The sequence below is a fragment of the Carcharodon carcharias genome, chromosome 17 (assembly GCF_017639515.1).
Source record: "Carcharodon carcharias isolate sCarCar2 chromosome 17, sCarCar2.pri, whole genome shotgun sequence".
NCBI lineage: Eukaryota > Metazoa > Chordata > Chondrichthyes > Lamniformes > Lamnidae > Carcharodon > Carcharodon carcharias.
The window spans coordinates 20,694,421-20,717,215 of record NC_054483.1 but is presented as its reverse complement, the minus strand read 5'-3'; the positions used below and the strand labels follow the sequence as shown (position 1 = coordinate 20,717,215).

At 47.0% G+C, this 22,795-nt stretch overlaps 1 protein-coding gene across 1 annotated transcript in view; it reads right to left on the bottom strand.

Annotated features, from left to right (window-relative positions):
• Positions 1-10,551: 10,551 nt before the first annotated feature.
• Positions 10,552-22,795, bottom strand: part of LOC121289843 (cytoplasmic polyadenylation element-binding protein 2-like) — a 35,539-nt gene continuing 23,295 nt past the window's right edge. The window contains exons 5-8 of the mRNA XM_041209735.1: positions 22,174-22,292; positions 17,980-18,094; positions 15,017-15,198; positions 10,552-12,349 (exon numbers count right to left, since the gene is read on the bottom strand). Coding sequence (XP_041065669.1) covers positions 12,122-12,349; positions 15,017-15,198; positions 17,980-18,094; positions 22,174-22,292 — 644 coding nt within the window. The 3' untranslated portion in view covers positions 10,552-12,121. The remainder of the gene's footprint in view (positions 12,350-15,016; positions 15,199-17,979; positions 18,095-22,173; positions 22,293-22,795) is intronic.

Genomic DNA, 22,795 nt, shown 5'->3' with positions numbered 1-22,795 from the left:
GGACTGAATGGCCTCTTTCAGTGCTATAAAATTCTTTGACTGCAGGAAGTTTGCAGTAGCAGGTATACCAAGCCCCAATCATAGCAATCAATCTCAAACAATAGACCTACAACATCCGGCAACAAGGACTCCAATAATAAGAAAGCTGTGTGAACCACAAATGCAACCTGGGCATTGAACCTGGGTGCATTTGATGTCAGATGCGGCTAGAAAAAAGACAATTACTGTTCCAATTTTCCAGCACAAAACTTTCTGTTCATTCTGCAAAATAAACATGACTTGCAGCCTCTGTTCTTATATCAGAGGTAGGAACACACGAGTTCCTTTCATTGATTTCTAGCTACTGGTTTTCCCAAAGCAGCAATGCTTTGTTTGGACAGTCTCCAAATGTGTGCTCAACTTTAAACAACTGGTGGACTTTTGCGGTTAAATCTTGTCTGATAGCAGCAGGAGGGGCTTCATTGACCACGATTCCCAACAGGTGTGCCTTACCTTGCCCTCCCCGGAGCAGAGAACTGATAGTGTGTTCACAGAAATGAATGCCAAATGAGTAGCTGTAAGATTGGGATGTAGGTTCTAGCAGTGGTAAGCTGGTTGACAGAGCTTGTTCCTTTCTGGTGGAATGTGCCCAGAGAGGATGAATTCCTGTTGGTTGTGGTGACAGCATGTATGCTTTAACATCAAGCTTTCGTTGATAGTCATCTGGGAGCAGATAGATGCACAGGTTCCTTTCTAACGAGTGAGCTACTATGGTGAGAATCAGAAGATGGCCATTCAGCCCATCGTGCTGTGGCAGCTCTTTGAAAGAGGCGTGTAATTTAGCCCCGTAACGTAACATTTTCTGCCAATAACCCTGCAAATTGACCTCTTCCAGCACATTTCCAGTTTTAGCAACTGCAATAAGTAGAACTTGGAGTTGGTGAGCACAAAGGCTGTGAGCTTGTTTTATTTAAATGGCACGTACTCAAACACTGAACTCGCTGTCTTGGGAAGCTGAAAAGCAGGAGATTTCCTCTGGTCTCTTAAAGGCATTTTAAGCATAGTGGAAAGACTTGTTCTGACAAATTCTAGAAAACTAAATAAGTGTATGGAGTATTTGGAGATTTTTTTATTATCTTCATCATCCTGCTCAGCTTCAGGGGAAATTCTCATTGCTATCCTTTCTATTCACCATCTTCTTCCAGATGAACAGGGTGGCCACTAAGTTAAGATGGTCGGTAGCCAGAGCTAGCGCCATCCTCATATTGGCCTGCATCTGTTTGGCAATGGAAGTGGGATGATTGCTTGAGTGAAATATGGCACTCAGTTGTTTTGCTTGCTTAACCAAAATGGCAACTTAGAGTGATATGAGACTTCTGAGCAAGTTGGGATTCACAATGACTTGACTCAGCTGGTGCATCTGTTGTCGTGAGGTATCAGGAAATTGTGGGTTTGAGCCCCACTCCAGAACTTTGAGCTGAACGTGGACCATCACCTCCGTGTGGCAGGAGTGCTGCTTTGGACGAGATGTTACAGTGTGGCTCTGTCTGCCCTCCCTCTCATTAATGTACACGGTCCCGTGGCACTGCTGAAAGAGCTTGAGGCACTTTGCCAAAGTCCAGGCCTTTATTTCTCCTTGGCTAAACAGAACAGATGAACTGATCATTTGCTTCATCAAACCGCCTGCTGTTTGCTCGCATAAAGCAGTTTGGGAAGAGGTTTGGGACTTGATGATAACCTGGAAGGTCTTTCTGAATGTAGCTTTTTATATTCCTCTATAGCTGACAATCAATTGTGTATGGATGGTGAGACGGGGCGGGTGGGGAGGGGATAGAAGGCTCACTGCCTTCTCCCAACTGATATGCCTCCATGTGAGTCATCGTAAACAAATTGCTTTAAGCGAGATGTTAGCATTGTGGCAGATATTTAATGGCCACATGTTCTCCAAATAGGAATGAAGTTAACCTTTTGGATGGAATGATAGAAATAGTGACCACAGCACAAAGTGATTTCCGTTTATCTCTATGACCTTTTGAATGTCCCTCTGAGCAGGCCTCTGGGGTAGCCCATCCCACAGAAGTAGTAGCGTCTCACAATGCAATATCGCGTTAGATTATTGGCTTCAGTGGTGAGCTTGGAGAGGAGGTCTTGTGGTGCAGTGGTAGGACCCCAAACTAGGGGTTCAAGTCCCACTTCAGGACTTGATGTCCACGGAAGGTGCATGTCTAATGCGACCAAACAGGTTGATTATCAGCCTGTAAACCCTTCCAATGCGCCTTGTTTAAATGGCATGTTCCATGTTGGAAGATGGAAAGACCAGGAGAGTTTCCTGGTCAGCCATTCTACAGAAGGCAATGGCAGACCACCGCATGTACTTTGCAAAGCATAATCATGGACAAATCCAATTCAAGTCCATGGTTGCCACTGCCCTCTTAGAGCATGGTACTTTCAGGAGGAGTCGTCGGGGGGGAACATAAAGTCACCACTATGAGTTGCAAACAACAAACTTTTTTGTCTCTGTTTTGTTTAGGGAGGGTGACCGCAAAAGCCTTGAATTTAGGCAGTGAAATTGGTTTCTGATTTGGAATATTATATGTCAGTTTAATAAGTTGATGTGTTTGAGCTACCCCTGATAAAGGATGCGTTGTATTGGCTGAGCAGGCTCAAGGGTAGTCTTTCATGGATGCGGGTGCCTCTGACACAGCCAAGCATATGTTGCCCATCCCTAATTGTTGTTGAACTGAGTGGCTTGCCACACCCTTTCAGAGGGCAGTTAAGAGTCAACCACATTCCTGTGGGTCTCGAGACATATGTAGGCCAGACTGGGTAAGGATGGAAGATTTCCTTTCCTGAAGGACGTTAGTGAGCCTAATGGGTTTGAAACGACAAATTGATAGTTTCATGGTCACCATCACCTGACCAGCTTTCCAATCCAGTTTTTATTAACTGAATGCAAATTCCTCCAGCTGCTATGGTGTGATTTGAACCCATGTTCCCAGAGTATTAGCCTGGACCTCAGGCTTAATGCCGTGGAAGCTGGAAACCTGAAATAAAAACAGAGAACGCTGCAAAAACTCAGCAGGTCTGGCAGCAGCTGTGGAGAGAGAAACAGAGGTCACGTTTCCAGCCTACATGACTTCTTCAGATCGAAAGAGAAATAGAAATGTATTGGGTTTTATACTGTTTAAGAGGGGGCGGAGTAGGTGGAGCAAAATAGAAGGTCAGGGATAGGTGGGAGCTCAGGAGAGATTGACAAAGATGTCATGGACACAAGACAAAGGGAGTGTTAATGGTAGTGTTAAAGACTAAAGAAGGTGCTGATAGTGGCATAAAGGTAAGTTAGCAAAACAAGGGTCAGCGCTCTGTAAAAGCACAACATGGAAACAAGTGGCAGATGGCTCTTTGGAGTGGGGGGGGTTGCAGTTGGGGAGAAAGGATATTAAAAATATATTAAAAAATAAGTTAAATAAATTTTAAAAGACTTAAATGGATTTAAAAAGGGGTAAGGATGGAGGAGAGAGTTCATGGTCTGAAGTTGTTGAAATCAATATTAAGATGCAAGGCACTTTACAGGATTTAACAGTCAAACCATGAATTCTCTTCTCCAACTTTACTCCTTTTTTAATTCAATTTTGTCTATCTTTATATTTTTTATTTTAAAAAATCCATTCTTTATCCTTTTTCCCCACAACTCGCCCCACCACAGGGCCATATGTCACTTACTTCTATGTTGTGCTTTCACAGAGCGCTGACTCTTGTTCTGCTATTTACACATTCTACCAGCTTACCTTCATGCCACTATCAGCACCTTCTTTAGTCTTTAACGCTACCATTAACACTCCCTTTGTCTGGTGTCCATGACATCTTTGTCAAATTTCTCCATCGCTCCCACCTATCCCTGGCCTTCTAATTTACTCCACCCCCTCTTAAACAGTATGAAACCCATCCTCATTTCTACCTCTCTTTCGCTCCGAAGAAGTCATGTGGACAGGTAACGTGACCTCTGTTTCTCTCTCCACAGATGCTGCCAGACCTGCTGAGTTTTTCCAACACTTTCTGTTTTTAACCTCTGGATTACTAATTCACCGACATTACCACCATACCACCATTTCCCCATTTGGCTAGCTCCCAGATCAGAGAACAACAAATACAGGCAAGGGGTAATTGTTTGGACGTGGTACGTGTCAGTGATCTGATGCATTTTATTTGTATGAAGCCTTCATTTTTGTTAATGCTTGCAATTGAAGGGACTAACTTTTGCGGTTTCATGGGTATTGCAAGTTCTTCTGACCATTTGCCATTCATTCTGGGGAGGCAGTGGCGTAGTGGTATTGTCACTGGACTGAGTAATCCAGAGACCCAGGGTAATGCTCTGGGGACCTGGGTTTGAATCCCACCACGGCAGATGGTAGAATTTGAATTCAATGAAAAAATCTGGTGATGACCATGAAACCCATTGTCGATTGTTGTAAAAACCCATCAGGTTCACGAATGTCCTTTAGGGGAATGAAATCTGCTGACCTTGCCTGGTCTGGCCTACATATGACTCCAGACCCACACCAATGTGGTTGACTCTTAAATGCCCTCAAGGGCAATGGGATGGGCAATAAATGCTGGCCTAGCCAACAATGCCCACATCACAAGAACAAATTTTTAAAAAAAACTCAATGCCTGCAGAACAACTAGATGCTTTTATTTAGAAAATGGCCAATAACTTGGTTCTGCTCTTGAGGAGATCATGTTGCGATGCCATTAATTTGAGTAAGTGAACAAGTCATACAAAGTCATACATATCATCATTGCTGATGTCACTTGGATATATTTTTTACTGTGTGCCCTTTTATTGACTGTAAATACAGTTGTTTTGAATAAGCAGACTGCATGCGCCAAAGGTGCTCCCTTGTATGTGCAGCACATGGGTTAATCTTTCAAGACAGACAAGGAATATTTGCCGTGAATTGCTAAGCGAGAGGACTTTTTAAAAAAAATTCTGATGGGATGTGGGCACCGCTGGGCGAGGTCAGCATTTATTACCCATCTCATCGCCGAGAAGGCGGTGGTGAGTTGCCGCCTCGAACTGCTGCAGTCCTTATGGTGTTGGTACACCCACAGCGCTGTTAAGGGAGTTGCAAGATCTTTGACCCAGTGACAGTGACTCCACTCGCCAATGAGTCTGCGTTGGCTCATTCAAAGAGTAATCCAGTTCATCCCGATTCCTGGCTCTCTCCCCATATTTCTGTATTTTTTTTAACCTTCAATTATTTATCCAATTCCCCTTGGAAAGCTCCTGCTGAATGCTATCAGGCAGTGCATTCCACACCCTAACCACTCAACTGTGTGTTAAAAAAAAATTTTCCTCATGTCACCTCTGGTTACTTTGTCAATCATTTCAAAATTTGTGCCTTCTGCCTCTCGACACTTCAGCCAATGGAAATAGTGTCTCTTTATTTATCTTAAACCCCATATGACTTCAATCACCCTTCTCAAATTTCCTCTCACAGGGAAGCGTGGAGGTTTAAGGAGGGAATTCCAAAGCTTAAGGCTCGGGCAACTGAAGGCAGGATCACCAGTTTGTGGTGATAAAAATCGGGGGTGGACAAGAGGCCAGAATCGGAGGAACGCAAAGATCCTGGGAGGATGTGAAGAGGTTAGAGACTGGGAGGGAGCATGAGGGGATTTGAGAACTAGGGTGAGAATTTTAAATTCCGGGCTGTGCACTGCTGGGAGCCAAGCGAGCACAGAGTCGATGGGTGAACCTGAATGGGTGCGAGTCAGGACACAGGCAGCGGAGCCTTGGATGAGCTGAAGTTCACAGCGCTAACCGAATGGTTCCACGGATATTGCGAGTTCTCCTGAATGTTGGCCATCCATTCAACATCTGCGGAGCAACGATATGTTTTTATCTAGAAAACGGTCAATGGCGTTGTTCGAATGGGAGGCCGGGCAGGGGTGAATTAGAATAATTATGACTTGATGTAACAAAGGCACTTTGCTGCTTCTTTGTGGTTCATGTTCTATTTCTTCTTTCTCCCTCCCCACCCACCCCGCCCCAACTCACCAACTTAAAATTGTCCCCAACACGAGCAGCATGGCCACTTCTGAGAGGCAGAAACAGAAATATCCGTGCTTGTACACTCTACTGAAACCTGTACCACTGAAACACGTGTGACTCAGGTCACATCAAGACATGTCAATGTCCACAACTTGCCCAGCATGACCTTGCATTGCACCTTGAACTTGTCCAAATGAGCCACGACACAAACGCCCACACAAAGGACGCGGAAGTGAATTTCTCACAGAAATCAAGCGTTTATTTGGCAAATTTTCATTGTCAAACATTATACCTCAGGACCTCATACATTTTTAATTTTACAGTGTGCATACTGTTTTATATATATATATATATTTATATATATTTATATATCATATGTTATCTCCCAACTAAACTAAAAGATAAATTATCTGTCAGTCTTTGCAGAACCGAAATATACTTATTTTAGAGAAAAAAAATAAGATTTTAAAATTGAAAAAAAACTGAGGTATCTACTAGATATCTACAGAGTCACATGTCCATGTTTAACATTACATACAAGCATTAGTAATAGAAAACATCACTGGACAATAAAGTTGCGATACAAAAATACAAAAATCATGTGACTCTTTAGTAGAAAAAGCAGCATCTCATTTTTTCGATTTATATATTTTCTTTACAAAACTGCTAAAATCTAGTTCAAGTGTCAATTATACCAAACACTGGTAGTTCAGTTAAAGGTGGGGGCGGGGAGGGGGGCTGAATTATTAGTCAGGTTAATGCAAGGGCAGATGTAACAGCTGCTGTACAAAAAATATTACACTTTCCCCATTCCTTCCTACACCCCCCCCCCCCCCACCCCCCCCATACCAAACCGCCCCCCCCCCCCCCCCCCCCCCAACCCCCCACCCCGGCTTTTCCATCCCTCCCCCAAGTTTCAATATTTCTACCTCTCCACCTCAGGCCCGCCAACATCTTCCCCTCCCACAATCCTACTCCCAGCAACCACGGGATTCTGAGGGTATCACACAGCACTCGCACACACCTCAAAGAGCCCATTTTCTTAACTGCGTCATACATCACATCAACCTCCTCTACAGATTCTTGTTGTGCAGCTGGACCACATGAATGAGCCTGCCCTCCATTATTCCCTTCTCTGACCATGACTCACCCCTTTGGTGCATCCAGTACAGCACCCACAGTTCAACCTTGTGACCTGTTTCGCAACCCCAGCCCTCACAACGCACCCCCCCCAACCTCCCCCCTACCCCCCCCCTACCCGCCCCCCCCATTCCCACATGTCCCACCTCAAGTCACTGAGCGGTATTCAGGACAGGGGGGACCCTGGATGATTTGTCATCCTTGTTCTGAAATTCTGCAGCTGCCTCAGTTGAAATCGGATAACTGAATGTGCCATGAGGATGCTGCCCCACCCCCACCACCTTCCTGGTGCTTGTACTGCTTCTTCTAACTGCTGGTTAGTGACCCAAGGGCCTCCATCCTGATGGAGCAAAAATCAGACACAAGGAATCTCTCATCGTGACTGATTTAAGATTAAGAATCCCTCAAGTTATAATCTCATTTGGGCCACCATGTGTCTTGGTCAACCCAGCGTACAAACGTCCCACCTTTCTGGGAACTATGTTACTTAAAGCTGCCTCAGAAATCGCACTTTTTTCAGCTGATGCGCAAGGAAATCCTTCGACAAATGAACCCCTGACTTGAGCAAACATTGCTTCGTGTGCCTGCCCTTCTTCCTGTTAGGACATTTAATCAGAAACTTTTTTCAAGGATAAACTTTGGTGTCCGTTAACATCCAAGGAACAAGACTTGTGCCAAGCACTAAAGAACCCACCACAGTGCCAGGATACAAGGGGTGTGTGCGCTCAAGGCTGGGCAGTGAGATCACACAAAGGGTACGTGCGCTACGTTGTAATGAGCAGGGGTTGACTGCTGAACAGAGGGCCTTGGTGGTGGCTTTTCAAGAGTGGGATGAGAGGGTGGACAGAGAACCAGGCAGCCTCTGCTACTTCTGTCAGCAGTGCTGGGGCCACAACACGGATAATTAAGATAAAATCGGGAACAAAAATCAAATCAACAAAAGAATAAGTTAACAAAGTGCATACGAGTTGTTTCACTCAGAGAGTAAGGGCAGGGTGGTTTTCTTTATTTCACGGATTGTGGTAGGGACATGGGAGTGACAGGAGGAGAAGAGGTGAGATGCTGTTCAGACAGACTGAACCCAACTTCAAACTAATATCCTATCATCTGCAACCAATTCCTAGGTCAATATCCTCTCTGCTCCAGGATTTGTCCAAGAGACTGATCCCTCAATGCACCGACAGTAACGACCCATGACATGCTACTCAATGGTACAGTTGTATGGCAACCACATCTCCTGCAAGTGCCTTGTAAAGGAACAGTGAGCAGCAGCAGGAACCCGAGCTTGACTTTTTCCCTCCCTATATAGCAAAGGTGCTTTGGATACAATCTCAGATCACCTAATTCGACACACTGAACCCAGGCCTTCCATAATTGACGTGCTTCATCTCAACAACAATTAAACACTGGGGAACATGGGAGGGCTACTCAAGTAAGCCCAGCCAAGGGAGGTTCAGCTCACATGGCTGCAAGGACCCAGGTCTGACACTGGGGCTGAGTGATTTGGGGGTGGGGTGGGTAGAGTAGAATACCCAACTGTGTAGGTGCTCCTGTGGCACAAGCCAAGAGGTGATGTGACATCTCTACCACGCCGAGGATATACTTGGGTGGGTCAGAACAAACAGTTGGGACAGCACAAATCTTGAAGAGGGAAGGGTGAGGCGGTGGAGGGAGAGGGGGAGGTGCGATCCACAAGGCGCTGAAGGTGGTTTCATGACCTCACCACAGGAACGTGTACTTTGGACACATCAGTGAGAGGACGTGCTGAAGGAAACAGCCACGGGACCCCACCCCCTCCCCTGCCACATAAAGTAAAAGGGGATTCTCGAGCAGGAGGACAAGCGACCATTGATTTGACAATATGAGGGCCAGGCCCGATCTCTGAGACTGAAGTAGCTGTAAAGCTCATGAAAGGCAAAAAAAAAAACCCAACTGGTGTTGGGAGAGATGGGAGGAAGCATCAGAGGGGCTTCTGAAGAGCAGCTAAGATCTGGAAGACTTCTTTGAAGTATCAGTGTGCCAACAAGCTGGTGTGGGGGCTTGGGGGGGGAAAAAGACAGGCTGCATTCTCTGATTTGAAGAGAAAACATTAAAAATCCAGCTACAAAACTCAAAACAGGCACAAAATAACAAGTGATGGACTGGGAGAGGGCACCAGTTTTATCTGTTAAACCCACAGCACGGTTAAAAGAACCATTTTTCCCTAACAGAATTCAAAACAGGCATTTGCACTACATATTCATGTGAACTTCACCAACTTCCGTGCCCCTCCTCCCATTTTGCACAGCTCTGCAAGGCTGTTTGCTTTACACTCTCACAACAGAAGTGACCCATCGTTACTCAGCATCGAACTCACTCAACTGAGCGAGTGCTCCAAAAGGTGAATTCAGTGTGACCTGACGACGGGCAGCCTAATTTGGTCTGTTTCAGGTGAAAGATCACCACTGAAACCTCGTCCTCGAGACATCCCATTCTCAATCACCAAGGCAAGAGAAGGCCAGCCCAGTAAGCACTTGATCTCTGCTACTCAGATATGAACCGACTCTCTCCTCCATCACAGAACCATACAACACCGAAGGAAGCCAGTTGACTTATTGTGCCTGTCGCTGGTGCTCCAGTGTCTTCTGAGGCTATGGCACTGTGGCATTAACTGAACTGGAACAGGCGGCAGTGGCAAAGTGTAGAGGGATGCTGCTTGCAAACCAAACCATTCACGTAAAAAGTGAAGAGGGTTCTGGTAGAACTACAGGGTGACAGTGTTTGAACAGTGACACTGCTCCAATTGCCATCCTTACTGCATTAAACTAACAACCAGAGAAAAGGCGTTGTCAAGAGGTAAAATGGCAGCACACTGCTGGTCCCAAAATAACATTACAGGCGAACCCCAGCCAGATCATGGCTTAGTAACATCAACTCTTCCAGCACTGTGGGGAAGTGTGCCAGAGAGATGGATGAAGGTGTGCACTACAAAGATACTCTGGTCAGCACACAATCTTGGCCTACATCCCCTGAAGAGTCTTCTTTGCCATTGGCCATCTAAGAATATTTTTGGGTTCAGCGCTCAGCAAGGTGAGAGACGCCAACTTGATGAGGAACAAACACTTTCACTTCAGGCACCGAGCATCAACAGCAAGCACAACTGGGCAGAGAAGCTGTAGAGCAAATCGCACTCTCTTCTGCCCAAGAACGCGCTTGGGTCTCAAACCCCAAAATGATGCCCAGGGTTCCAGGGTTCCTTTCCTCAGCCATCAGCCAACTTAGTGCAAACGTGGCACCAAAAGAGCAGTTTGTGATTTGGGCCCACGCCCACTAGCAATTGAATTGACACTGTCCCCCAACTCATTCTAGAGTTGGGGTTGGGGCTGCAGGGGGTGGGGGAGGGGGGGGTGAGAGAGAGAGAGAGAGAGAGAGAGTTGCGGGGGGGGGGGCGGAGAGAGAGAAAGAGTGGGGGGTGCTATCGAAAGGCCAGTGACTAATGTCCTACAACACCCAGTTCCCTTAAAGGTCAGATTGGGTCCACTTGCAAGTCCGACCGACCTATTCTGGTCACCGGTGTCTTTGGGAAGACTATCTAAAGACGGCCAATATCAAACATACGTTCATGGGACAATCTGCTGAAGCAATGTCATTATCTTAGTCACTGTTGAATACATCCCTAAAGGTGGATCCATTTTTTTTTTTAAATCAGGCAACTGGCCCCTATATAACAAGCAGAGCTACAGAGGTCTCAACCATTCAACCAGAAACCTGTGCGATACAACTAAAAATACAAACAAAACATTCCACATGGTACACAGTAGGTCAGTCATGGAGACAGACTAACTTCTCTTCATCGACAGTTTATCTATCCTCTCCTCAAGATCATTAATCTTGAATACATTTCTCCAATTTCCAGTAAACGCCACCCCCACCTGCCCAGGATGCTCCTCCAAAACAGACATATGTCTGCAACTGTGGAAGGTATCGCTGGCCATCCTGTTCCCACCTGAACACTGGCACTTAGGCACACCTGTAGTCACCAACACCAGAAACTTGGGGGGGGAGTCATACTCAATCCCAAATCCTTAGATTGGAGTCGTCAAAGTGAGAGTAACTCACTCAGCACAGAGCCGGGGTGTTGTGCGTGCACGGGGGGATTGCTGACCCATTGATGCCCGGCTGTGACTGGGCACCCAAAAGAGATACGCCATTCTTTTCCATCTCAGGCTCTCTGGACTTGCTCTGCAACTATCGGGTCTCAATCACGCGGACGAGACCCGCCCTTCACGGAGTGACATTCGGGTGGAGGAAAGGGGGAGGTACATGAAGTGCGCGCCTGGCAAAAGGATACTGGCTTGGGCTCCCGCTGAGGGAACTGCCCCTACAAGTACAAGACAACAAACCTTCCAGATCAGCCCCCTCCCACGTAGGAGGGAAAAGGTCTAACCCCAGCCCTTCTCATCCGTCCCATCTGACAACAATGCCCTGAGCACTGCACTTCCCCAGCGCACCCTACTGACACATCTTCACACCACTTAACACATGCACTCGGCCACTGGCAAACACCTCAGCCTGTCACTGCTCTCAGTCCCACATGCTGCTGGCGGCATTATCAGTGTACCCAGATTCACCCTGCTTGGTGCATATAACAATTCAATTGTTCACCCCTGACCAAAAAGAAAAGAGAAAAAAAAATTTCATGGGTGGAGAACCGCAAAAAAAAACAAACACTTATTACACCTTCATTTATACATCTGCACTAACAAGATGGGTGAACAGGCAAAGCCAGATTTTTTTTTAAAACAAAGATATATTGGGTCGGTAATTCTGTGCACAAACACTTCTAGATAAAGGAACGGCAGGTTAACAAATAGCCACTAAATATCGATTCGTGGGTCCCACAGCTTCGTGTCACCATCCCCAAAGGTGGTGGGGGGGGGGGGGAAATAAAGGAACAGGGACAAGCTGTGTTCAGCTCCAGCGAAACGGTAGCTGTCGCAGCCTCTCCCCGCCCTCCTTCACCAGCGGCTTGTGGTACTCACGGCCAGCCTGGGAATGGATGCTCGTCCAGCAGTAGTCGCAGTAGTACTGCAGGCATGTGACGTTGGCGCAGAAGAACGGGGCGAACTTGCCGTTGCAGTGGGCGCCCTGACACTCATCGCACAGCTGGTCCACCAGCACATAGGGCTTCACCTCCACCTGGCCAACGAGAGAAAAAGCACAGGAACTCAGCAAAATTTCTCCTCCTCCGTCGCTGCCCTCATCTCCAAACCATCAGTCCTTGGCGGATTTATTTATTGATTTTTTTTTAAAAACTCACGCGGCCATCCGTAAGTACCCCTTCAGGACGCAGTGGTGAGCTGCCTTCCGGAATAAGGGTGAGCTGGCTACCTCAGAGGGAGTTAGGCGTATCGGCCAGACAGGGTAAGGAAGGTAGGTTCCATTCCCTCAAGTGAACCGGTTGGGTTTTTACAACATTTCATGGTCACCATTACCAATTCTAGCTTCAAATTCTGAATTTATTTAATTTGAACTCCACCCCCCACCCCCTCTCTCCCCGCTTGCTGTGGCAGGATGTGAACTCATGTCTCCACGACATCAGTCCAGGCCTCTGGATTATGAATCAAGTCGCATAGCCGCTTCGCTACCCTACTCTTAAACCTGCCCACCCCCAAATCTCCTCCCCACGCTGCACTTAAGTGCTCATCTGACCCTCTTTATGTCACGGCCTGCCCTTTGTTTTTCTCCCCAGTTGACTCTGCGCTGCTCCGAGATCAATGACTGGGGACGATGCTCCCCTCAAACCATAAAAGAGGCAAGGTAGGAGCAAACTCACGACTCTCCGGAGGGGGAGCAAGAGAAGGGGCCGGCGGTTATCAGAACATCCAGATCTCACACACAAATTGCCGACCAGATGAAAGTGACCCTGGTTAATGCACCTTTCTGGAAACGAGTGAGAGTTTGTTTCCATCGATACTGGGGAGAAATTTGTACTACAAATCATGTTCCTTTCCTCGGCTTTCCTTCTGCTTTTGACATTATGTTGCCCCCCCACCTCACCCCAGAAAAAAAACAAACTGGGGGGGACTCAATCACCCACTGCTGCAAGTGAACAATTAATTCTCTAAGATGTACAGACCTTCACAGATGCTTCATCTATAGGTAGCCACCAGAGGGCAGGCTGTACCAGCCAAGAACGGAGAGCTGCCAGGAGTTTGTGCAGCCGTGCTCATTCCATCCAACATCTCTTAGACATAAATAACTACTTGTCTTAATATAGCACTTTATCTAGACTCTCAAAGTTTCAGCGAGCTTCAATGTAACGCTCTACAGCGAAGTGCAGACGTGCAAGTAAACAACAACCATTATGATCACAGTATCTCACCAACAAGGCAAAGGTTGTCTGATTTACGTGTTTTTATTTAATATTGGCCCAGGGATTTGATGATAACTCGAACTGCCCGTTCTTCAACTGCAGCCGTGTCATCTTTCCCTTCCAGCAAAGCTTTCTCCCCTGGCTTTAGCATCTTGCTCCTGCTCCTATTTCCTACGATAACGCACACACAAGACTGCAGCTCTGCTCTCTGCTGCCCTCTCGTGGCGGCCCCCCCCCCCCCCCCCCCCCCCCCCCCCCCCCCACCTCCCCCAGCTGCTCCGATTCTGCACCACGCTCGGAACTCTCAACCCCTTCCCCGCTTTGGAAACGAGGGAGCCCCGGCAACACAGGCAAGCTGATGCCAAGTGGAGGACTGCGATGAAGCAATCGGGGGGACGCAGGACGCCACGGGGCTCAGTTCCAAGCTGTGGCGCGATCTGGGAGGTGTGCCAATAGCTTCAACTTGGCTGATATTTCACATCTCACCCTCAAAAATCGATGGTCTGCTTTGCAAATTGACCCACTTGGGAGCCAACGAGGAATCTCTCAGGACTGAAGGAGGCCATTCGGCCCATTCTGCCTGTGCCATCTCTTTGGAAGAGCAATCCAATTAACCCCACTCACCCGCTCTTGCCCCACGGCCTTATGATTATTTTCTTCCCCTCTTTAGGTTTATCCCTCTACCTGGTGCTGCTCAACTTGCTTTTACTGTCCTTTCAATCGGTGCATTCCAAATCACGGCTCTTGACCTGAAGAAGAAATTCTCATCTCCGCTTCTGAGCCTTTTGCCCACCAGATTACACATGCATCTGGTTACTGACCCCACCCACCCAACCGTGGGACCAGTCCCTCCCTATTTTTTCCCCTCAAACTGTCCCATCTGTCCTTTCAGGTGAACGAACAGGATGCACGATTTCCAACAAGAACATTGTCTGCGGCCAATATTTATCCCTCAAGCAACAGGCTGTTTGTGGGAGCTTGCTGTGCTGCCCGCTGAATGGAAAATAGGGAGATAAGAAACAGGTGTAGGCCATTTGGCCCATCGAGTCTGCTCCGCTATTCAAACAGATCAAGGCTGATCGTCTGCCTCTCCCCATATCCCTTGACATCATCCGTATCCAGAAATCTATCGATTTCTGTTTTGAACATGCTCAATGACTGAGCTTCCTCAGAAAATTCCAAAGACTCACCACCCTCTGAATGAAGAGATTCCTCCTCATCTCAGTCTCATATGGCCTGCCCCTTCCTTATTCCGAGAGCTGTGCTCATTCTGTCCAACATCTCTGACTGCTGCTTTTCATAAATCACAACAGTGAGCACACTCCACAAGTACATCATTGGCTGTAAACACTTGGGACATCCTGAAAAGGTGTTATAATTAAGGTAAGTTTTCTCTTTCACGATTTTGAATGCCTGTATTAAATTTCCCCTTCACCTTCTTCTGTTCTAAGGAGAAAAGTCCCGAACCTGGATGCAAGAGGGGCTCTTACCCGTTTGTCGATGTCCCGATGCTGGAGCTGGATGAAGCGAGCACTGATGGCCGCAATATAGCTCTGCTGATTGGCAAACGCCACCCTGCCCGCTCCTTTGGGGTATTTCAGCTCAGGGTCAGTGTCAATGCCAGCATAGCAAACTCCTCCATACAGCTGGTCCATGATCATGGCGAGCTCCACTGCAACAGCAAACTCACAACTTAGCAAACTCTGCAACATCTCCACCACCACCACCCCCCACCCCTCCCCCCCTCCCAAAACCCCAAACCACTTCCCATTCATTGCACGGGAGCCCAGAACGAAAAACATAATGCACAGAGAATGAGACTTGGGCACTGGCTTCACACGTTGCTCCACAAAGTATGTTTGCTTCATATCTTCACGCAAGCTTTCTTCCCCTTTTGGTGAATAGTCGGAAAGACCAGCAGGCTCATTATCAACCTGTTTGAGCCACATCATGAACGCTCCCTCCACGGCTAACCTGGGGCGTGACTCGCACACAGGGGCTTCTGGCTCAGAGGCAGGGGCACTATCGACTGAGCCACAAGACTTCGTGGACTAAAAGTGATGACAATGGACAGTTCAGACCCGCCCAATTACTCACACAGTGAGTTCCCTCCTTCTGACCAGGATCAAGGGATAATGGAAGGGGGTAAGGGGATGAATTCTTAACCCAAAGCAGTATGGATAGCAGCAATTCACCGAGATTATTGTCTCGCTGCCTATCTTGCTCCCCTACCTCCAATCCCCTGCCTTGACCCATCCCATTTAGCAAGACCACGAGAACACCTCGAACCCGCACCAACATCATGACTTGGGCATGCTCCTGCCCTTCCTTCATCGTCACTAGGGGCAGCACCTCCTCTCCTGCACCATTGCAGGAGCTGGTCAAGAGTGAACAGCTGGGACGGAGTGGCCGTGTCCAATGACTGCAAGCTTCCAGTTCAGAGGTCGCTGGAGCAAAGGCTGAGACAGCGACGTGATCCAGGTATGCCTCAGGGTTTCTACAGAAGCCTCCAGATGCTCTGATTACGAAAGCGGCTCTACGATGCTATTTGTGTGGACACACTACGCAGCATCAGGATTTGGTTCGTTGTTATTAGTTGAGGTTCGTGCTTTCTGTTGATGGATTTGCATCGTGGTGAGGAACGATGAACTGGCTGGAGCTATTTCTTTTCCAAGATGTTTCAGGGTTTAATTAGTTACACAACACGTATAGCACGGAAACAGGCCAGTGCGTCCTAATGGTCTCCTCTTGTGTTTATGCTCCACATGAGCCTCCCTCTCAGCCAAGTGTTGGAAGAAAGGGGTGGGTCACTCTGGGGATCGGCAAAGGGCAGCTGCCGAAGAGCAAGCACCCTCCCCCCCAGCTTTAAAGATAAAAGTGGGGGAGGGGGTGGAGAAATCAGGCTGCCTGCTCCCATCCGGCTGGCCGCACCAAACGTTTTATGGCGTGGGCAGTGTATTATCGGGATCAACTGGCTTGAGAGCAAGCCTAATTGACCCTTGATTATTTATTTAAATAAGGTGGGTGGACTGTTGATTTCAACACCGTCGTCCCCCCCCCCCCCCCCAGTGTATTTTGGAGGTGAGCTCGGGGGGGAGAGTGGTAAGGCGGGTGGGCAGTGCCCTATGTTATGTGCCCCTTGCCCCTGCACCATGTAGGAAACATGCCCGCCAAGGGCACGTAAAATCCAACCCTCTAGACATACCTATTTCTTTCTCCCTCATGGTTTAGCTAGTTCCCCCTTAAATGCAATTCACCACATTTGGTAGCGAGTTTCACTTTCTCACCATTCTGTGGACAAAGAGGCTTCTCCTCAATTCCCTGATTGGATTTCTTTGCGATTGTCATATTTATTAGCCCTGGTTCTGGTCTCAGCTGCAGGTGGAAACTGCCTTCCTACGTCTAACCTAACAAACCCTCCTATAATCTTCAGAACCTCTGACAGGTCGCCCTTAAGCCTTCTCTTTTTGGGAGAAATCAGTCCCATCCTATGCCATCTTTCTTGACGGAGATAACCTCTCAGTTCTGGCCTCATCCTTGTAAGTTTGGTTTGCACCTTCTCTGGCTGCTTTATAATCATTTTTTTTATAATACCCACACCAGAACCAGAGACTCCAAACGCAGTCTCACCAAGATTCTGTCCAAGTTTGACATAAATTCTCTGCTTCTCAGTTCTATCTCTCAAGAATTAAACCACAGCATATCAGTGCGCAATTTAGCTGATGGTGCAGTTTGTTTCCTACTGGCGTTGCAGGATGTGCTTGTTTTGTGCCTGTTGACTTAACCGTGTCAATACGGTGTGAAAGGAAATAGCCAAGGTGGTCTTGAGGTAGGAAATGCGATATTGGGCTCAAGACAACTTAGTGACATGCTGATTGGTAAGTGAACATGTGATGTTTTGTCAGCACTACCTCATTTATGGTTGGCGTGCAGAAGATTCTTGTTCACAATAACACTTGTCATGCCATAATGAATGGTGTAGGACAGTGTGTACAACTAGAGACCTATAAAGGCCTGGAGCCTCCCTTTACCATTTGTAGAAAAAGACAAGAACAGAAAGTTCAGTTAAAGCTAAGGCTCAACCCAGAGAAGAGAGAAAAAGCATCATTGTCGGTGTTTATTCCCCTTTATAACGACTACTGAGAGACACTGAGCAGTTCAAAGATGTGATCAAACACAGTTAGGATGTTCAAATTGCAAACCAGATTTGGTGTCAGATTCAAATTCACTTAGTTTACCAAACCCTGTATTCATTTGCCACTCTTCAACCCACCCAACTCTTCTACATCTTGCCCACCCTTAAGACTTAAACCTCTCATGGTGTTTGAACAAGTCTTGAGCTGGACTTTCAGCAGAAGCCCAGTGGGACTGACCCTGTCCTTCGGAGCTAACTGCGACTTTGCACAGTCTTGCGAGGGTCGCTCTTAAGTAAAATGAGCAATCAATAACTTACCAGCTTTCAGTGGCCTTGGGACGCCTCCCACAAACACAGTCTTCCTGGGATCTAGAGGTTGCGAGCCGTCCAACACAAAGTCACTGTCACTCAGACTCCAGGGTCTGATCTGCACCTGAGGCCGGAAAGGGAAGCAAAACTGATAAACTAATGCACCACCTGTAGTAAATTTACCATGGTGCAGCTGAGGCAAACACACTCGGAAGATTCCAGGTTCACTTCCTGCTCTGCACTGTCCCCCGCCCAACCACAGGGGTCTACGGTACAAGCGGACCACTGATCCACCAACGGGATTTTAACCCCTTCCTATTGCCAGAGCAAGTAAAATCTAAACCCTGCTCGTGAGGGGTGGGGGCAGATGGGATGCTACAAATGATGAGCCCAGCACACGTGGGCAGGAGTGGAGCGGACAGTAGAGCGAGGGGATGGGGAATGGGGGCAGGCTGGCAGAGTGAGGGAAGGTGGGAAAGGTGTAAATCGATCAATCAGCAAGGTCTGTGTTCTCTAGAGAGTTTCGAAGAATGATAGGGTGATCACGTTGAAACCTACGAAATACTTCAAGGGACAGACAGGGTAGATGCAGGTAAGATGTTTTCCCTAGCTGGGGAGTCTAGGATGAGGGAGACACAATTTCAAAATAAGGGGGAAGCCACTTAGGACTGCGATGAGGAAAAATATTTTGACTCAGAGGGTTGTGAATCTTTGGAACTCTCTCCTCCAGAGGGCCGTGGAAGCTCACTCACTGAGTATGTAAAACATAGATTGACAGTTTTCTAAATACCAGTGGCATAAAGGGTGATGGGAACATTGTGGGGAAAAGGCATTGAAGTGGATGATCAGCCCTGATCATATTGAATGGCAGAGCAAGCTCAATGGGCTGAATGGCCTACTCCTGTTCCTATGTTCCAGTGTTCCTAAGGTCAGCTCATCACTCTCTCCTGGACTTGGTTTCCCAGTCATGTTCAACATTCACTGGGCGTGAATAGGAAAAACGGCTGTTTAGCAGAGCGTTAATGGAAGGAGGGGAATGGGAAAATAGCTAAATTCTGAGGGTTTCTGGCAACACACACCTTTGAACTCTCTTTGCTTGAAAAAAGCCATGTGGCTTTTAGTGTAAGGGTCTGGCATGTAAACGGTTAACATGGGACTGAATATAGTACTGCCCACATAGTAATGTAAAATAACACTTGACCCACATCTAAGATATAGTGTCCGACAGAGCCATATGTAGAAGCAAGCATGGAGACAGCTCCTAGCTTTACTGTACCAATGTATATAATCTCTAGTCGTTAATAAATACTTCATGTTGAACTACCAAAGACTACAAATACCTTAAAGCCTATGCCCGACACCTTACAACATGGCTAATGGTTGCTAACATTCAGGGATTTACCTCCAATAGCATCCAAGTCTGTCTTCTGCTGTAGACCCTCTGGGGTTTACACTTAACGGTGTTGCCCCAACTCAAGGACATAAAACTATAACCTATAAAAAGGAAAGCTGCCAGATAGTGACCTATTTACCCACATCACATCTCGGTTGGCTTCCAATCTGTTTTTCTCAACAACTTGTATTTATATTGCACCTTTTACATGGTAAAACATCCCAGCGTGCTTCAAAGCAACACGGTCAAATCGAATTTGACACTGAGCCACATCAAGAGGACAGGTGGCCAAAAACTTGGTTGGAGGTAAGTTTCAAAGGAGCAATTAAAAAGAGCAGAGGGGTGCAAAGAAGCACAGCTGCTGAGGGAGGGAACTCCAGAGCTTCAGGTCCAAGCATCTGAAGGCATAGCCGTCAATGGTAGAGCCATTAAAATTGGAGGCAGAACAAGTGGCCAGATTTAGAGGAGTGCAGATATCTTGGAGGGTCGCGGAAGATTATAGACATAGGAAGGGTGAACTATGGAGAGATTTGAAAACAAGGACGAGAATTTTAAAAATCATGCGTTTCCAGATCAGAATTCAATAATGGGTGAACTGGACTTGCCTTGGCATGAGTTAGGATTTTTGGATGCGCTGATGCGTTTATGGGGTGTGCAACACGGCCAAATTAACTGTTGGAATAGTGAACAGCGGAGCAAAGAAAGATGTGGATGAGAGTTTCAGCAACAGATGGGCTGAGTCAAGGGCAGAGATTGACCATGTTGCGGAAGTGGATGTAGGCAGTCTTGGTGTTGGGAGTGGATAATGGGTCGATAGCTCATCTTTGCATCAAATAGGAGACCAGATTCTGAACAGTCTGGTTCAATCTCAGTCAGTGACCAGGGGCAAGGATGGAGTCAGTGGCCAGCGATGGAGCTTTTGACGGGAACCAAGTTCGGTGGTTTCAGTCTTCGCAATATTTACTTGGGGCAAATTTCTACTCAAGATCCTTAAACCGACACAACTTCAGATTTTCGTGTCCCCCGTGCTTCAGTTGGTAACACACTCGTCTCCAACTCAGAAGGTGGTGGGTTCAAGTCCGACTCAGGGATTTCAGCACCCAAGTCTGCACTGACACTCCAGTGCAATACCAGGAAGTACTGCACTGTCAGAGGTGATGTTTTCTAGGTGAGACGTTAAATCGAGGCCCCGTCTACCTTCTCAGGTGCATGTAAAATATTTTACGGCACTATTTTGAAGAAGAGCAGAGCAGCTATCTCCAGTGTCCTGGCCAATATTTTGCCCTCAATCACCATCACTGAAAACAGATTATCTGATCATTATCATATTGTTGTTTGGGGGAGCTTGCTGTGCGCAAAATGGCTGCTGCATTTCCAGCATGGCAACGAAAGCTACACTTCAGAAGTACTTAATTGCCTGTAAAGCATGTTGGGACTGTCCTGTGGCTGTGGAAGGTCCTGTTATGAGTGCAAGACTTTCTTTTTTTATCTCCTTTCTTTTTATCAGTGAATTTGCCCTCAATTTCTTCATCCAGATCACTGTTGCAAACAAAGAGCAATAGTCCCAACACCAACCTCAGTTTCTGCCACGACCTCCTTTGCCCAGCTAGTGACTCTAACCCTTTCTCTGGTCACTATCTGGAGGTTGAACCAGACCATTTGTGACCCTGGAGCCCTGTTTGACCCCGAAACGAGCTCTCAAGCCCCATAACCGCTCCAACACCAGTCCGTACTCGTATGAATAAGCACTTTCTGCCTCCAAGATTGTAACCAACTCCTTTTGCTCAGTGGGTGAAAGTGACCTAATCGGAGGATTGCATACCATCAAGGAACCAGAGGTTCCTTAGAACAGAACTTAACAGCCACAGAAGAACTGAACCAGCAGGTTGGGATTGGCGAACTCCAAGTTTATTTGTTTAAGGTAACAGTTGAATCAAGTTACAGAAAAGAGACTCCCAGGTCACATATCACCAGTTCATGCACCCATACAGCCTTAGAAGTGGGATGGAATGAAATGTCAGACTTCTCAAAACCAACTGATAGGTTCTTCTTACAAACAAAGAAATAGAAACAGGTGTAGGCCATTCTGCCCCTCGAGCCTACTCTGCTATTCAGTAAGATCATGGCTGATCTGACTGTGCCCTTTACTTCAGTTTCCCACCTGTCCCCCATAACTCTTGACTCCCGTCTGTCAAATATCCATGTAACTCAGTCATACATGTATTGAGTGACCCAGCCTTCACTGCTCTCTGTGGAAGAGAATTCCAAAGATTAATGCCCTCTGAGAGAGGAAATTCCCCCCCGCTATATTTTTCCACCTAAATTTTAAGTGGATACAATTTAAAAATACAACCAGAGTCTGTCCTGGGCTCAAGAATCTAGTGCTGACTGATTGGACAAAGTGCCTGTATGGGTCCTACTTAGCATGAGATGGGTTCACAATCCAGAACAAAGTAGACATTAGGCCAGAGCAGAAACTAATATTCGCCTAATTCAACAAACTCAAAGGATGACTGGTGTGATAATAGGAAAAGTCCATTACTGATGTAATACCAAGCACCTTCTGCACATTGATGGGGCAGTGCAGAGGGGCCTTCACACTGTGCCCAACCTGTGCTGTACTTGAACTGCAAGTTACTGCAGAGTACTGTATCTGAAATGGAAATTATTCTAATCCCCAGCAGTAACATCTCCCTTTGAGGAGGTTGAAATTAATTTCCATAAACGTGTGACAATTGGAACAGTATGCACAGCTCACGACTCTTGAGGCACAGGGCGCAACACAAAGGGTTAGCAACTCTCGTGCTCACCGGCTTCTCCTTGACTGTGCGGCTTGAGACGCACAAATAGAGTTTACCGTCATCTTGAAAGCAGGCGTCAATCAGAACCTGAACTGAACATTCCTCCTGAAAGAGCAAGAAGGCATAACCTGCAAAACAAGAGATTCTCAGTCAATGGAAAAATACTTGTAACTGAACTCATTCTCATAGATGATCCGAACCTGTCAGCTTTCAAATCGCTTTCCTCCCCTTGTCTGACAGAGATTGCCAGAACAGTGCCCAATGAATGGGTTAAAAGCAAAATACTGCGGATGCTGCAAATCTGAAACAAAAACAAAAATAGCTGGAAAAGCTCAGCAGGTCTGACAGCATCTGCGGCGAGGAACACAGTTAACGTTTCGAGTCTGTATGACTCTGATGAAAAATCATACAGACACGAAACGTTAACTGTGTTCCTCGCCGCAGATGCTGTCAGACCTGCTGAGTTTTTCCAGCTATTTTTGTTTTTGGCCCAACGAATGGGCTCTGGTGTGAGGTAGGGTAGGATATAGCCAGTCGAGGTTTGGATGACCTCATGTTTATGAAGGGTAGAATGTTGGCGGCCTGGCCGGGACAGCGTTGGCATAGTCAAGTCTATAAGTAACAACGGCAT